The sequence below is a fragment of the Poecilia formosa genome, unplaced genomic scaffold (assembly GCF_000485575.1).
Source record: "Poecilia formosa unplaced genomic scaffold, Poecilia_formosa-5.1.2 Scaffold44, whole genome shotgun sequence".
Classification (NCBI taxonomy): Eukaryota; Metazoa; Chordata; class Actinopteri; order Cyprinodontiformes; family Poeciliidae; genus Poecilia; species Poecilia formosa.
This window is the reverse complement of record NW_006799983.1, coordinates 2,896,786-2,912,352: the sequence shown is the minus strand read 5'-3', so window position 1 is coordinate 2,912,352 and position 15,567 is coordinate 2,896,786. Positions and strand designations below refer to the sequence as shown.

Sequence of the window (15,567 nt, the reverse complement as noted above, 5' to 3'; positions counted from 1 at the left end):
CGTGTTGCCTTTGTGGCAGTGTCTCTCTCTTGGAAAACAGATTTTAACCCAATGAGACAGTAGTTACCTGGATCCAAAGGATTTATTAATAACTCTTGTTTCAGCACTACAGTGTGGGTGAGATGTCTGTAAAGCAGCTGACCACAGCAGACAGCCTGACTGTTTAGTCAGCTGACATCAGCTAGTTATGCCTGTTTTAAAGTTTGTAGAGCAGAGCAATAAAAAGTGAATCAAAATTAAACTAGCGATAAAAAAAAAATGTAACTGTCTACATGTTATGTTAGAAGCAGTATAAATAATTGTTGCTTTTCTGTTTTAAATAAATGTAACTGCATCCTTTGAGACAATTTTACAATCATGCCTTTAAACCATGATAAATGTATAAGACGTAGTGAAAATCTTTTATAAACTCACACTTAAAATCGCAGGTGCAAAAAAGGGGAACTAGACTCAGAACTTGGCCTTTTTTCAGCTGGAGCAAATGATCTTGATCAAGTTTGCTCTGACTGTTAAGATATTCTCATACAGACATGTAGATGGACAGAAACTGCTCAAGATTATAAAGCAACATAAAAAAAAAGCATTTCTGAGCATCAAAAACAACATGATGTATATTAATCCTTACAGCTTTGTTTAAAATATTCCTGCAAAACATTCATTACAATTGGTAATACTGCCTGTAAACACATGGCATTAATTAAATATCCTTGTTGTCATACAGTCTGAGCAGACAATAATGTTTAACTATGCAAGCATTGTCACCATCATACATGAATAGCGTTTTCACTAAGCATCCAATAATGCTCTGTTTTTTGTCCCCTTTTTCTCAGTATCAATTTTTATATGAAAACTTACCAACAATGTTCAAAGATATGAGTCTGTTCTAAGAAAACGGGCATTTATTTCTTCCAAGACAGGTGCATTTTGTTCAGTGGCAGTGATCTGGACGACAGGGCTCACCTCACTGAGTTGTCTGTGGACACACGTAGTTTGAATCTTTTTCACAAAACATCATCACTTTTATAAAGCGTAAGACCTAGTTTTGGGAACATTCATGCAAAAACCACAACTGATGTTATGGCTTTAATTAGGAGGGAGTAAAAAACATCATGCAACAAAGCTCCCCAACCAACACTCTGACCCTCGAGCCAACAGGGCACCGCTGGACCAACTGTTTCATTATAAAGGAGAAATCCACTTATTTACTGTGACTGATTTCTGGGAGTTTAAAGGGAATGATCACAAAATCTCTGCCAGTCCCATTCAGCATAGAGAGCGTGCTGTAAAGAGTCTGCTGACCTACATGGACAAATCTTTTTACACTCTCAAACACTCTGTGTGAATCCTTTATGGCTGTATAAGGACATTATTCCTTTTCCCTCCTGCCCTCATTATTATTTCCCGAAACCTCTCAGCGAATGAAAGCAGATTTCCTGCAGGTCGTTTATAGAAGCCTGCTGCGCTAAGTCCTCCTCACCACAGGTATCTGCGCTGAAGTCTCCCCCCGCCCCTTACCCAACCATTCTCCTTCTTTCTCAGATAAGAGTAAATGAAATGGTTCCTTTCACCCCTTCTATCTGGGCCAGGGCATGAAAAATACGCCTTGCTTTGTGAGGAGATGGAGAGGAATGACTTGTGACCCACAAAAAGCCTCCAGATAACTATTTATTCACTTATCTGTGTATTGACTGTTGGTATTAGGCGTTCAGACTCTCACATTTTTTAGAGGGTTAAGGTATTGGGGATTATATGTTGGAAATTTATTTTCCAAACCTATAAATACTGATAGGGGCTAACGCAGAAGCATACGCATCCTATAAAGGCATTTGCTTATCAGCAGCTGTATGATCACAGCCGGCCTAAGGAATAAGCAAACTAATAAGCTGCTTACAGCCCTCAGGCCAACAGGGGGAGCCCAAGAACACTTGACTTCTCATTGAAAACACAGACCTTAAAGGAAGGGAGATATTATGCAAAATAAACTCTTTTTTGCTTCATATCATATTAGAATGTTATTCCCTCATCAAAACTTGGAGTGTTGCTTTCATTCTTTCATGCATGTTTGAGAAATCCTTGAATCTCCCATGGCAACCGTTGGAAATGCCTAAAAGTTTGTTCTCACAAAGCACCGCCTATTTACTCAGAGGAGAGCTGCAATCTCAAGTCAAGCATTGCCTCTCAGAACAACCTCCCTCTCAGCTCCTCCAGACTAGCAGCAGCAGCAGCAGCAATTACCAAAAACTTAGTGGAACAGCGTGTCTACTAAGATTATCTTACAAACTACTTCTCGATCCAACTTCCATATAAGAAAGGTTGGAAACGGTATAATGAGAAGTACTGTTGTGAGGCATAGTGTCAGAAAGAACCTCTGTCTCTTTAAGAAGAGAGACACAGGCATCAGATTGCGAAGTCAAATTAATTCTGTTTCGTTATGCTTGACATATACAGCAATTTTATAGCAACTGACGGTAACATAGTTACATAATACAAATAATATCCCCCACTTCCAAAACATCAAATTTGTTTGCAAACTTGTTTTAAGCACATTTCAAATGCCCATAAATAGCATTTTTAATGAAAAACTCTAACATTTAAATTTATTTGTGATTTAAACAAACTGTTAGCTGTATGCCAAGTAAGACCTTATTCATCAGAGTAAAGGGAGTTGAATACAAATGCAAGGCCCAGTATTATTTTACATTTTATATTTAAAAAAAAATAGAGAAATCATAAGTTTCCTTTCACTTTGTGATTATGAATTTCTTTGAGTTGGACTATCACTAAGAAGCTCCCAGAAAACCTTCGAAGTCTGTGACTTTAACTTGATTAAAAGTAGGAAAATATATAGATGAATACTACTGAAAGATGCTGTATTTACTGCCATTTATGTCATCAACAGTGTGCAATACATATTGTGACGTCAAATAAAGAACATTCTGCAACATGCTCTGTTTAGTTATTGGCTTTCTGAAAATAAACGCTCAACCATCACCTAAGACAACTTTATAGATTTCTATAGTATTTCTATTCTACTCTGCGTCCTGTTATACATTTTCCTATATTTGAGTGAGTTTATGTCCAAGCCCAACAAATACATTACTTTCTTGCAGGAATTCAATCAACAGTGTCCTGCTCAGTGGGTATTGTTGCAAATTAGACACCAAAATCTTGCCAAATTAGGGGTTTGGGTTTTTAGGAGTCTTTCTCCCAAAACCGTCTCTGGAGAGAGGAAGGTGTTGGCAGAGGAAGCAGCTTCATTTTCATCCGTCTGAATCAGAGAGAGGCAGAGCCAGCCAGGAGAGACCCAGGGGGTCATTATGCATCCCTGTTGTATTTTATTTATTTACCCTTTATGGGCGCTGACTTATAAGAGTCCGCCACCTCCTTAAATGTTTGATTGATTCACTGTTTCTGAAAAAGGAGAAGAAGAAAAAATTACTAAGATAAAGCAGAATATATTGGAACTCCCCCATCCAGAAAATAAGCTCCATTAGGGCTCTCTGTCTTTTTCTTCCTGCTACATTCCTCAGTGTCCTTCTCTCATCTCTCATCTGCCTCGTCACGGCCTGACGACTTAAAAATACAGCCACAGAGAAATGGCAAACAAAACACCGCAGCTTCTCACCTTTTCTCAATATTTTCTATTGTGAAAGAGGGAGAAAAAAAAAGCCAGAAAGAAAATAAAAGGGTGGATCTGTAAATGACTTTTGACTGAAAGCTGTTTGGTATAGTTGCCTCCAAGAATACTGATGAAGCAAATTTACTTGAACAAACAGTAGCTAGATAGATGTGGCTGGCGTGTTAAAGGTGGACTGTAATGTTATTCTGCATTTCCTTTTTTTTTTCTTTTTTTTTCAACCTGATTTTGGAAAATAATTATGTCTGGGACAGAAACAGGATATTAAACTGCTGTAGAAATAGTGTAGAAGCATAGAGCATCTCCAAAAAGATTAACAAGAAAAGGACTGCTTGTAATCTTAAAAGTGGCACTCCAAAAAACATTTAAGACTATTTTGTGATACTGTGGAAAACTTCACATGTATTAACAGGCATAAATAAATAAATAAATAAATAAATAAATAAATAAATGTGACGATGGGGGAAGGGGGTGGGGGGGAGCAGCAATTACGAGTTTAAAATGTCAAGATTACAATTATTTTCATCAGGTTGTAAAGTTTGACTCAGCCTGATTAAAATCTATCCTTTTTTACGAGTTTGTACAAAGTAGATTTCTACATCTGCTCACCAACGTATAGGCCACAGCCTTGCACGTTTAATATTCACCATACCTTCATTACCATTACAATACGTGATTATGAAATTCAGCTCATTATCATCACAATTACCTGGAATAGATTTTTTTCTTTACATATATGTTACTCGCTGCAGACAATTTCCCCCCTAAATCTATAATCGGGAGCTCATTCACGTGAATTACGCAAAAAGGCATAAAACCTTATAATATTTTTTTTAAAACTCCAAAACATTAAGAGCAACCTTTTTAGTAAAAAAAAACTGTCTGAACATGGCTGAATGTTTAAGGGAAACTTTTATTTGGCGCAGAGACACAAACAAGGTGCAGCATATTCCCTGCTGAGCTGAACTTTGGGCCTTTTTACGCACAAGCAGCAGCTGCAGCAGCACACACACTGAAGGGAGAGAGGCGCACATCCAGAGTCGCGCAACAACATTTCCACGCGTCACACTCGATTCCCCACGACCTCTTTCTCTCCCTACCTTTGACATTTTTTAAGGTGTAATCGTTTTAAACCGTCTCCGCGCTCTGACATATATAACTTTAGCTCCGCTGGTTCACCGTCAGCCCTGCGGATCATTGGCTTCTGGTGAAATGGCGCGGAAGAGGAAACATGATTCGTTCTAGCTCTGAGGTGCGTGTGTGTAGTTTTTTTTTTTTTTATCTCTTTTCTTTTTTTTTCTTTTTAATCCGGCGGGATAACACACCGTGGGAAGTCCTCTATATCAGTCACACATTCTATACAAAAATAACCTGCAGCAGCAGAGCACAGAGGAACAACCACACGTAAAATGCGAAAGGTGTGGAGGATGCGCTCATGCAGTTTTGAGAGTACTAACAAAAGACAGGAAGGAAAATTCAATGTCAGAATAAAAATAAATAAATAAACATTTGACATTAAAAAAATAACACAAAAATGAAACCAAACTGTGCATTTATTCGTATTGGCGTGAAAAAATAAGGATTAATTTGTGTTCCCTTATTATGAGTGAAGATATATAAAATACTACAATTGTTTGTTTTTTTATTCAGTTATCCGATAAGACAATATCATAAAAATGCCCACTATTTTGAGGATAAACACAAACAAAAAGGATGAAATAAAGCCATTCTCTCCTGCGCAGCTCTGATGAAACAGTGTTAAAAATGAACTGGCCTCACAATACGCAAATATGTTATTTTGGCAAGTTTACATCCACGTTTATCAGTAGAAATTATTGTACAGGTAAAAGTATAAAATTGTTTAATTCAGACAAATTGCAAAGACTTTCATTTGATTTGTCATCCATGTAAAAAAAAAAAAAACACACAATTGGTTTGTCATTAAGGGATTAAATATTCGTAATTATTTTAAAATCTGCTCTAAGTTGTATGTAAATCTTTCCCTGTAGCTAACATTCATTGGCCACTTGTCTCAGGTATAAGATGCTTGGCTTGCTAGCAAGTCTGACATTAGCATTAGCACTGTCGCTAAGTAGTTTAGTGGCAGATACAATTTTAAACTTTGAAACTTTCTTAGTCATAAGTGTTATGGTACTTAATTTTCTCTTTATTAATTAATAATACACATATTAGCCATATTGCTCTCTGCTGGTCACGCACATAACCAATGAGAGTATGCTGACGGAACTATACCGTTTCTTTCTAATCAGATGTTTTAGTACAATTTTTGTTTTACAAATATTCAACACATTATATTTAGAAATTAATATGCTTAAATAGAAATTTAACAACTTCTAAGGCTAACATTAACCAACCACCAAAATTCGTTTTTACAGTGCAGCACGCACAGAAAATTGCATCTTGAGGATGTGACAAAAAGGGAAGAAAAGAACAAAAATGCATTTAAACCTATTTGAACCTGAAAGTGATCTCTGAAATTTTGAAAAATAGCATCTCTAAGTTTGCCTTTAAAAATAAAAGTTCTACAAATAAAAGTGAATGTTGTAAGGCTAACTAATTCAAAGACCTTTGGGGGGGTGAAAACAGTGAGCCTAACACACAAAGCAGTGTCCGCCATGTCATCACTGAATGCCTAAGTTGCGACCCCCCTACATGAGGTTCCCCCTGCGTGCAGCAGCTGTTTCCCTCAAGTCTTCTGGAGCCAGACTGTGACCTGTGAGCAGAAGCTGCACGTGCCTTAACCTGTGGCTCTCACTGCACTATAAAAAGGACTTTTGGAAAGAATTAAACGTTAGCCATTAGGAATATTTACATTCAAATCAAGCACATTAGTTTGTGAATGTAATGTAAATAAATTATTTATTGATAAATAATGTTATTTCACTATGGGTTAAAGATATTGGTATTCAAAGTCCAGCAGAAAAAGTAGGGCTAAAACGCTTCTATGGGTACATATGCATTCACTCAGTAAAAGTTAATGCATACGGGTTGGAATTGAAAAAGCCTATAAAATTTAAGCAAAGTTAACTTTGGCAACATTGGTGCTGAAGTCAAAACTGCTGTAACAAGAGGAGCTTCTTAATAACCCCAAGGGAATCATCGCCGCGAAACGGCACATCTAAGCTGAGGTTGCAAAGTTAAAATGTTCACATTCCAACTTTTTAAGAACAAACCTAAAAAGATGATCATAATTTCTGTAATGTAATATGTCATAATTATGAGCCTATTTTTCTTGTGCTTGCATTGTAGATATTTGTCAGTTTGAGATTGACACCTTGAGTTGGAGTGGTAAATTTAAAGAAAGGTTGAGAGTTTCACAAATTTCTTTAAGCAGATTCTAATTGTTAAACTTGTATAGTTTTTACTCATAAATTCTGATTATAGTCTGCCTAAATTAAACAAATGCAAATTGTTACACCGCTTCCCCTGGTGAAATTGAAACAGAGTGTTTCATCAGAACCTAACCAGAGCTCTACTCTTCTGGTACTGTTTGTGGATCAAGTTCAGCTTTTAGTCATGCTTTGATACTCTCTCTCTCTCTCTCTCTCTCTCTCTCTCTCTCTCTCTCTCTCTCTCTCTCTCTCTCATTCTCTCTCACTTTTCCTCCCTCCCCTTTTGACCTCTGCACCTCCTCTTCTCTTCGAACCATAGAAACACAACAAACCGTCTCCTACAAAGCAGAAACGGCGGCGAAAACAACACAAAGCGGCCCTGCAGAGACCGCACTTCATCTCTCTATTCACAGCATCACCAAACTCACGCCAAATGATTCTCATGCATCGTATTCGCAGAGCGCAGAACAGAGAACACATCATACTTTAAACAATGCAGCACAGGGGAATGTGACTGATTAATAAAACACCAAGAGCAGGACCGGAAAGAGTATTCAACAAACTGTTTGTTTTTTATTATTATTTAAATGATTTTGAGTTGCCCATATGCAAAACATTGGATGCCTTCCAAAATAAAAGAGGTCGTTCAGTGGTTAAGACGTTTTGCGAAATTTGGACATTTGGACTTGAGCGGTAAATTGTCTGGTTTCAGACGGGTACATCTACATCTTCAGTAAGCAATAAATCATGAAGCAATTGCATTTCGGCTATGTTTGCAACTTCGGTTAAAACGAAACAAAAAAAGTGTAGTTTTTCTGTGGACGCATGCAGGGCTGGTGGCGTGTGTGGTTTTTGAGGGCCAGTTGGGGTCATGCAGATGAAGGGAATGATAACCAAAAGAACTTACTGTGCATCGCCGCGAACGGGTCGTGCTTACAATGAATCTCCATCGGTGCAGAGAATGGGGCTCCAGGGCCCTTTAAGCAACGAGAGGATCTTAAAAACAACACCCGCTTCGGTCTTCCACTTTGCGGGTTATGATGACAGATGGGACCTCCAATGACTAAAAAGGTTTTCCTACAAAATGATTGTTTTTTTGGTTTAAAAAAAAGACTGTGTTTAAAGGTAAAAACAACACATTTGATCGAAAAGTTAAAATGAGGTGTTCAAACATAAAAAAAACTTAAAAAATAATTTAAAAAAATAGAAGTAAGAAACAACTGGAATCACAGCAGCGGATTAGTTGCGGTGTCTCCTGAACCAGAGGAGCTTCTGTCTTCCTTTCTTCTCCTGTGGGTCAAGTTGCGCCAGTCCCAGGTCGGCAAAAATATGTCAAAGTTTTTATTAATTATTAATCCAAAACACGAAAAATAAACAAAATACGTAAAGCAAGGAATGTATGACTATTTTGCTCTTTTTTTTTCTTGTCGGTCTGCTGACTGTGAACACTCCCCCACCCCCCGTACTTTCACCGATGGAGGCACAACTCTCCTGTCAGTCTTTTATAAAATAATCAATCAATAAATAAAAATTAAAAATTAGGCGCGAAAGGTAGAACAATTCTTTACAGATCCAGTGTTTCCAGGATGTCCTATGCGCATTTCTTCTTCTTTTATTTTATTTTTTTTTTTTAGAAATAGTCCTCGGCAGCCGTTCTCACGTGAAGATCCCCCTTCAGTTCAGCGTCTGAGTGCGGACAAGCGGTCACATCATGCGGTGTCATATCCAACAAAAAAAATGTCACATGCCAAAAAAATTCAGAATAAAATGTAAAAAAAAAAAATAATAAAATAATAATAATAATAATAAATATGCAAATTTAGTCAAAAACAAAAAGAAAAAAAAAGCACTTTGTGGTTCAAGTAAAAAGCCTTAGACTTCAGATGTATCTTCTTCCTGTCACCTCCTGAGTGGACCGGGACGCGCTGCACAAACCGGCTCGCGGTGACTGAGTGAGTTTTAAAGGCGAACCTCTTCAAGTCAAATCGGAATTCAAAAGATGTTTTACTCCGCGCTCCTGTTTAGGAGACAAAAAAAAAAAACACCGTACTGCACATAAGCGAGCTTTGTTGTTAATCTCAAAATGACCAGCCTGCCTGCGCGCAGCATCCGGCGGCGGCGCACGGCGCGTTTCAGGACCTGCTCTCTTGCGGACAGCGCCCGCGCTCCCAGCCCCCTGGAACCCTAACCTGCGCACTGCCCGTCACTCACAACGAAACCAGCCAATGACGTTTCGAGCGCTGTCTTGACGTCAACACCAACCCCGGTTCAGCTCGCTGTGGACAGCGAGGGGGTTGGGGCTCAGTGATTGGCTAAAGCGAATCCCGTGCGCCAATGGCACCCCGCATGCTTTCTCCTTTGACCAATCATGAAGTCGCTCGGTGAGGCAACGCAGTAAATGATATATTTTAATTTCAATTAACGAATTATATAAAAACGCATCGTCTTTATAGCTATTAGCTTTTGAGTTTGTTGGGTGTATTGTGTAACTGCTAATTAAGTGAGTATTAAAACTGAGGCGTTTTAATGAAGGCATGACGTGTTGGATGAATGAATAAAAACAAAGTGAATCGAATGAAGACTTGTATTTTAAAGTGGTATATGTATATTTAACAAAATTTAGTATGCAAAAATCATTTTTGTCATATTTAGGCCTACGGGGGTGAGGACGACCAAGAGCGAACAATTACTCCTGAATAATTCCTCTTTCTTATTTTCTTTCGTCATCCCCCTCCACCTCAAGGGGTGGGATCTAATGAAAAACATATGAAACATGCATCCCGTCTCATTACCTAATTGATCCAGACGTATGTATGCTTTTAATGAAGAGCAAACACACACTCCAAACTGTCAGGTTCGATGTTCGTCCCAGAAGATTCGCAGAGGCCTACACAAAGCATCTGTGATGTCAAAATACACAAATAGCCTAAAGCAGGAGAGTTTATTCCTTTCCTCTTTAATCATTTCGGCTGCATTTCGGAGCAGGTAGGGTGTATTTCAGAGGAGCCCATGACACGTAATTACGCATTTTCCCACCCTGTTCATGAAGGTATCAATAAACTAATCTTACTTATTTTATCATAATAAAGTCTGTGGCATTTTAAGAAATCCAAATAAGAGAATGCAGCTTATTTAAATAATTTTTTGGGAGTTTATTCTCCAACTGATCCGATGTCCATATGGGTAGTTTATAGCACTAGACTTTATTAGAGTCTAATATTTACACATTCTGTTGCACATAATTAAAATGTTTCTTTGAATTCCCAGGCTTCTATGAAAGAACCGATCTGAGACAACTAATTCATTCACAAAAACGAACAAATCACCACATACTTATATGTGCTCATCATGGGAAATGCTGAAGAAATAATAATAATAATAATAATAATAATAATAATAATAATAACTCTTTAAAAATCGCTTTCTAACCTCGCTGCTAAGCTGGAAGCTTTGCATTTTTTGAGAGGTTAAAAATGTTTCTTGAAGAAGAATGCAAGTGTCAGCCACGAGGGGGCGTTCAGCCTTGGACAAAAAGGCCTACGTGCACACAGGCGCGCACACACGCAGTCATTTTTTTTTTTTTTTTACGTCTTACAAATAATTAAAATGAAAAAAATTATATGTAATATTACTTTAAAGTCCTTCAGTGTGTCCAGTCGGAGGCTAGACTAAGACAGAGGACTGAAAACATAAATAGCAATCACAATAAACTTCATCCTGCAGCACCGCTACTTTTTGATTGGGATCTTGAAGTGGAAATATGAATTTTGAATCCTCATTGATTTCTACGTCTCTGCTGAGTAAATATTTCCAACATTTTTTTAACGGATCCTCCTTCATATTTTACATTTTTTACTTCATTTCTCTGAGGATCAATCAGTGGACTGGGTTCCCTGCAAACCTGACAGACATCAAACCAGCTGCTATATACATATTTTGCTTAACATACAAGACAAAATCAATCGAGATGCATAAGCCTCACTATTTAGATGGAGTGCCTTCTCGGAGGCCTCTGGTGTACTAAAGCAGGAAGAAAAATGGCAGAGGTATGAGAAATGTACAAAACCTCTAGGATTACTCACAATAGACAAGAGTTTTCTTTCTTTCTTTCTTTGCATTGATTCCCTTTTTATTCTCTCATAAGTGATCAAAAGCAAAGCCAACTGCACTGTTGGAGCAGAAAATTTTAAAAGCACAACGTGCCGTTTCCATCTTTCTTTTTAGCCTCTGTTTATTTTATTTGCAGAAATTTACGCACCCGTTCCCCACACGTGTATAAACGGCAGCAATCGCTGCTGTCTCTCCAAATTGCAAATTAAATATACAAGCAATTAAAAAAAAACATCCAAACACAATCAATCATGTATACAAATTGTTGTTGCTTTAGGGTTGTAAATTTGGAGAAAAACTTCCATCAGGGTAGGACGGTTTTAATCCAAAGCCATTACCATATTTCATTACCTCTGCAGAGCTACAGACGGGAGTTCGGATGGATAGAGGGGGGTTGCAGCTGTTTTGGATACTTTCTTTAGACATTAGTAAGAATGTTGACTTGTGATAATCAGGTGGATGCAAATTGAAGGCAATTGTTGTTGTTGCTAAAATGCCGCCCCCTCCTCTTCCTTCTCCCCCCGATCCCCTCCTTCTTCTTCTTCCATCCACCATGAAAGCATTTTGCTTTTTTACTTCCATCGCAGCCACGAAAGGGAAAAAAAGCAATGAAAAATTAATAGCGCATGTTAACTCCGCCAGCTCGTTTATTACACGCCTGCTGACTGTAAACATAATGAGAAAAGCTTCCGTATCTCTCCTTAGGTTTTCTCTAGCTTATGAAATATATAAAAGTCCTCACTAATAAATAATAATCATAATAATAATAAACACTGTATATGGACTGGAGAGTAAGGCACCATACAGGTGAAACACCCACTGCTCCAGCAATGTGCCCCATCATACACACACGTTTGAAAATATTAATAACAGTCTTGGCATTCCATCTGCCAGAAAACGTGTCTATGAGACGTCCTGTGACGCGCGTAAAGTCAAAACTGAAGCCAGAAATCCAACATGAGATCATCCTCGCAGCGCATTTTCGCGCATACAGGGCCGACTCAAGGAAGTAGCAAACCTTGCAACTGCCTATGGGTTCAAACTTTCCCAAGAGCGATTAAATGCACACAGGCCACGTTTACACCAGTTGTACATAATTATGAGCCACACTACCACACCTCAAAGAACTTTACAAGACAAACAGCTCCAATTCCTATTAAAATTCAGTTCATATACCACTACCAATATAATATACCTTTCTCTCTATTTCTCGCCCTAAAATAATTTCAGGACAAAAAAAAATTCTATCACAATTTGGGAGAGTTGCTGTAATTGACTGACTTTTGCAGGATCTTGAACGTTTCATTTCTGACATAACCATTTGTACAAAACACTGACTTATTTTAAATTCTGAAGAGAAACATGACCAAACTTGAAAATCTGTCTTTGCTTTTACTTTTGCTTCCCTTCAAAGACTGTTTGTGGTGCCCATCTGGCCGCCCTTTACTAAACCGGAAACGGCCCTGTGATCGAGCATTTTTACCAAAACAGACGCGAATGAACTCTCTTTTCTGTCAGGGATGTAACTTAAGTCTAACGGACTTCAGAGTGACTGAATCAGCATCCATATAATGTTGAAAATGTAATCTATCTGAGCGGCCCCACCCTTCTGGACGGTGGGATGGGGTCCGACAGGCTACACGCTCAGTCTTATTGATCCTCCTTTGTAACCCAAGCACGTATCAAAGTGAGAGGTGAATCGAGAGGCTTTAGGTAAAGGCCCTGGGCCCTCAACACTCTACACATCAACAGAGGAGGGCCGCTATTAAATTCTGATTTCCTCAGTGGCTAAAAAGGTTATTAACCAATTGCCACAAATCCCTCCGCTTTCAGCGTTTATCAGCGGTTAGTGCCCGGTTAGGGCACAATTGGGGGCATTTTTCTATTAAAGGCCGAAAATTATTTATTTCTGGAAGACAAGGGATCTCACTCTCACGTCAGAGATGTACGTAACATAATAATCTGCCTCTGTCTTAAACGTGTATCATGCATGGCTCACTTTAACCAGTATTAAGCAAACATGAACGCATCATTAAGTCAGATTTCATTGCTTTGCAGGAGGAAAAAAAAAAGCTGCATGACGCTCAACCCGCGTTTAAAGTGGCCAATCACCTGCCCGCGGTTTCTTAATGACAAACGACGTTTTATCAATGTGGACGCAGCGGGCAGCAATATGAAATGATGTGAGATCCATTGGGTGCCATAACGAGGTCGATGGCTTCATCCATCGCTGTTTCAGACCCCGCTGCTTTATGGAGCATTCACCTGTTGAATAAAAGAGCTGTAGCCCACATTCAGAAACATGTGGTCCCCGAATTAAACCATCCTTTAAAGCTAAAAAGAAAAAAAAAATTCTCAGGAGTGCACAGAAATAGTCGATATTTCCGTGGCATGAAATGAGAGTTGTTATCCAACAAGAGCAAGTTTGGTTTCTGTGAGATGATTAACACGTGGAGCTGAAACAAACCTCTCAACATCAGTCCGCTTAACTTCTCTGGACTCATTAAAATAATAGAAAAGTTGTGATCAGCATCACAAAGTATTTTAAAGTAGAACCTCTAAACCGAAAATGTCGAAAATATTTGCAGTTCTTTAGCTTTTCCTAAAAAAAAATGGTGATAACATTGAAAATTAGTTCCCTGGATGATCATTTTAGTTCTAAACAAACGTGACGACAATCCAAACAAAACTATACAAAACTTGCGAACTATAAAGACAGAACTTGCAACGGCTTTTAAAAGTTTTGAAACAAACGTAGTTTTTCATATTGATGTAATGCAGGGAAAAGTTCTGCAAACTTTGTGAGCGCCACCTCACAAAGTTGAACAAACTTAAACTAAAGCAAAACATTTGTTACAAAATAAATACAGCAATTCAATGCTCTGCGTGAGATTGACAAAATCGAGCAAATAATAATTATATCAACAATAATAAAACAAGTTTCAGAAAATGAAAGGGTAATAGATTGAGTCGGTGTGACCCTACCTGCTCTCCCGAGCCGTAGCGCAGGACTCTTGGGCCCCTGGTCCATGTTACCCAGTTAGAAAAGGGGGAAGGGGACGGAGGAAGAAAAAAAAAGGAAAAGAACAAAAACTTTTTTTTTCCAGTGTTTCCCTTTCTTCTTCTCCCTCTCCCTTCCTCCCTCCCTGTCTCTCTTTCTCTCTCTCTCTCTCTCTTTCTCTCTGATACTCCTTTCTCCCCTTCTTTCCTTTTTTTTCTTCTTTCGTCCTACAGTACTTTTTTGGGGGGCGACTTGTAGGCTGAAATAATTCGACCCTTCCGCTCCCTATTGCACTCCCAGCAAGTGCTCAGTCAGCTGCAACTAAACGCTTTAGGTGGAAAAAAGGCTTCGGGGGGAAGCGTGAAATGATCACGCCGAGTAAAAAAAAAAAAAAAAAGAGCCACTCTCAATGTGCGCTCATGTCCTTTCCGCTTTTTTCTTTCCGAGCACGCACACACGAATGAAATTGCGCTTGCATGTGTTAACCAGCGCGCGCACCCAGACCACGCAAACTTGCTCAGCTTCGCGCAACCCGCACCCTTCCCAGCAGGGCCGCGCCCCCCTCTTTCGCATCTGTTACCAAGTTCCACTTTACTAAACTTTCCCGCCCCCGACCTGCTCTCCTTCTCTCTCTGCCATTCCCTCTATTTATGTTAGATTCATTTCCTCTGGTGCACATCCCGTTTGCAGCAAGGGAGGCATAGGGGGGAACATGCGTAAAACCAGTATTCGGTCTTTTCCCATTACATATAATTTAAAGAAAGTTAGTCCTGGAGTGAATCTTTGCTTTGTGCGCACTCAACCTCCTCAGACGGAGCACTCACACAAATTTCTCCAGCTGCCCCATGTGCCTGCGCACACCTGTTACGCAACGCGCGCTTTACGCATTACGTTGGAGTGGAAACGCACGGAGCGGCGTACCACTTTGAGCAACACCGACCTCTCTACAGAGACAGAAATGCATGCAGTCTTCTCTTGGTGCATGTGTGAAGAATTAGTTACCAAACGGATAGTGCCGGTCCTCAGCTCTGCTTGTTTGCCGACACGCACCTGTGAGCGCACAACATTTCATTTAAAAATTAATTTGCCAACTGAAATTTTCCACTATTGCTCTTACCCGGAATTTTGTTTTCTGTCTCCACCGGAGGAAGAACATTTCTAGAACTTGTATAACTTTTTTTGTTTGTTTTTTAGGTTATTCTTTCATTAGAGTCAAATTTTGTTTGGACCTAAAGACAAAAGTCCTCAGCCCACGTGTCTTTTTGTGTGAGCACTAACTGATCTGAATAAAAAAAGAGGCAAAACATAATGAAACTCCTCCATATTTTCAATTTAAGCCCAGTCATTAATTTACAAATTTCAAAATAATTAAAACTCACCCCATGTTAGTTTCTGCGTATGCTTCGAAGACCAAAGCTGAAGTCAGATTAGTTTATCTTTAGGGGGAAAATTATTAATTGTTTGCA

General features: G+C 38.9%; 1 protein-coding gene across 3 annotated transcripts in view; it reads right to left on the bottom strand.

Annotated features, from left to right (window-relative positions):
* pax5 (paired box 5) overlaps nt 1-14,223 on the bottom strand; it is a 58,985-nt gene extending 44,762 nt beyond the window's left edge. For 2 of the 3 annotated variants that reach the window (XM_007551944.2, XM_016671440.1), the window contains exon 1: nt 14,086-14,223. In XM_007551944.2, the coding sequence (XP_007552006.1) occupies nt 14,086-14,131 (46 nt within the window). In that variant the 5' untranslated portion in view covers nt 14,132-14,223. Of the gene's footprint in view, nt 1-7,897; nt 8,135-14,085 lie in introns of those variants that run through there. The other variant, XM_016671439.1, reaches the window with a different exon arrangement.
* Between the last annotated feature and the right edge of the window lie 1,344 nt (nt 14,224-15,567).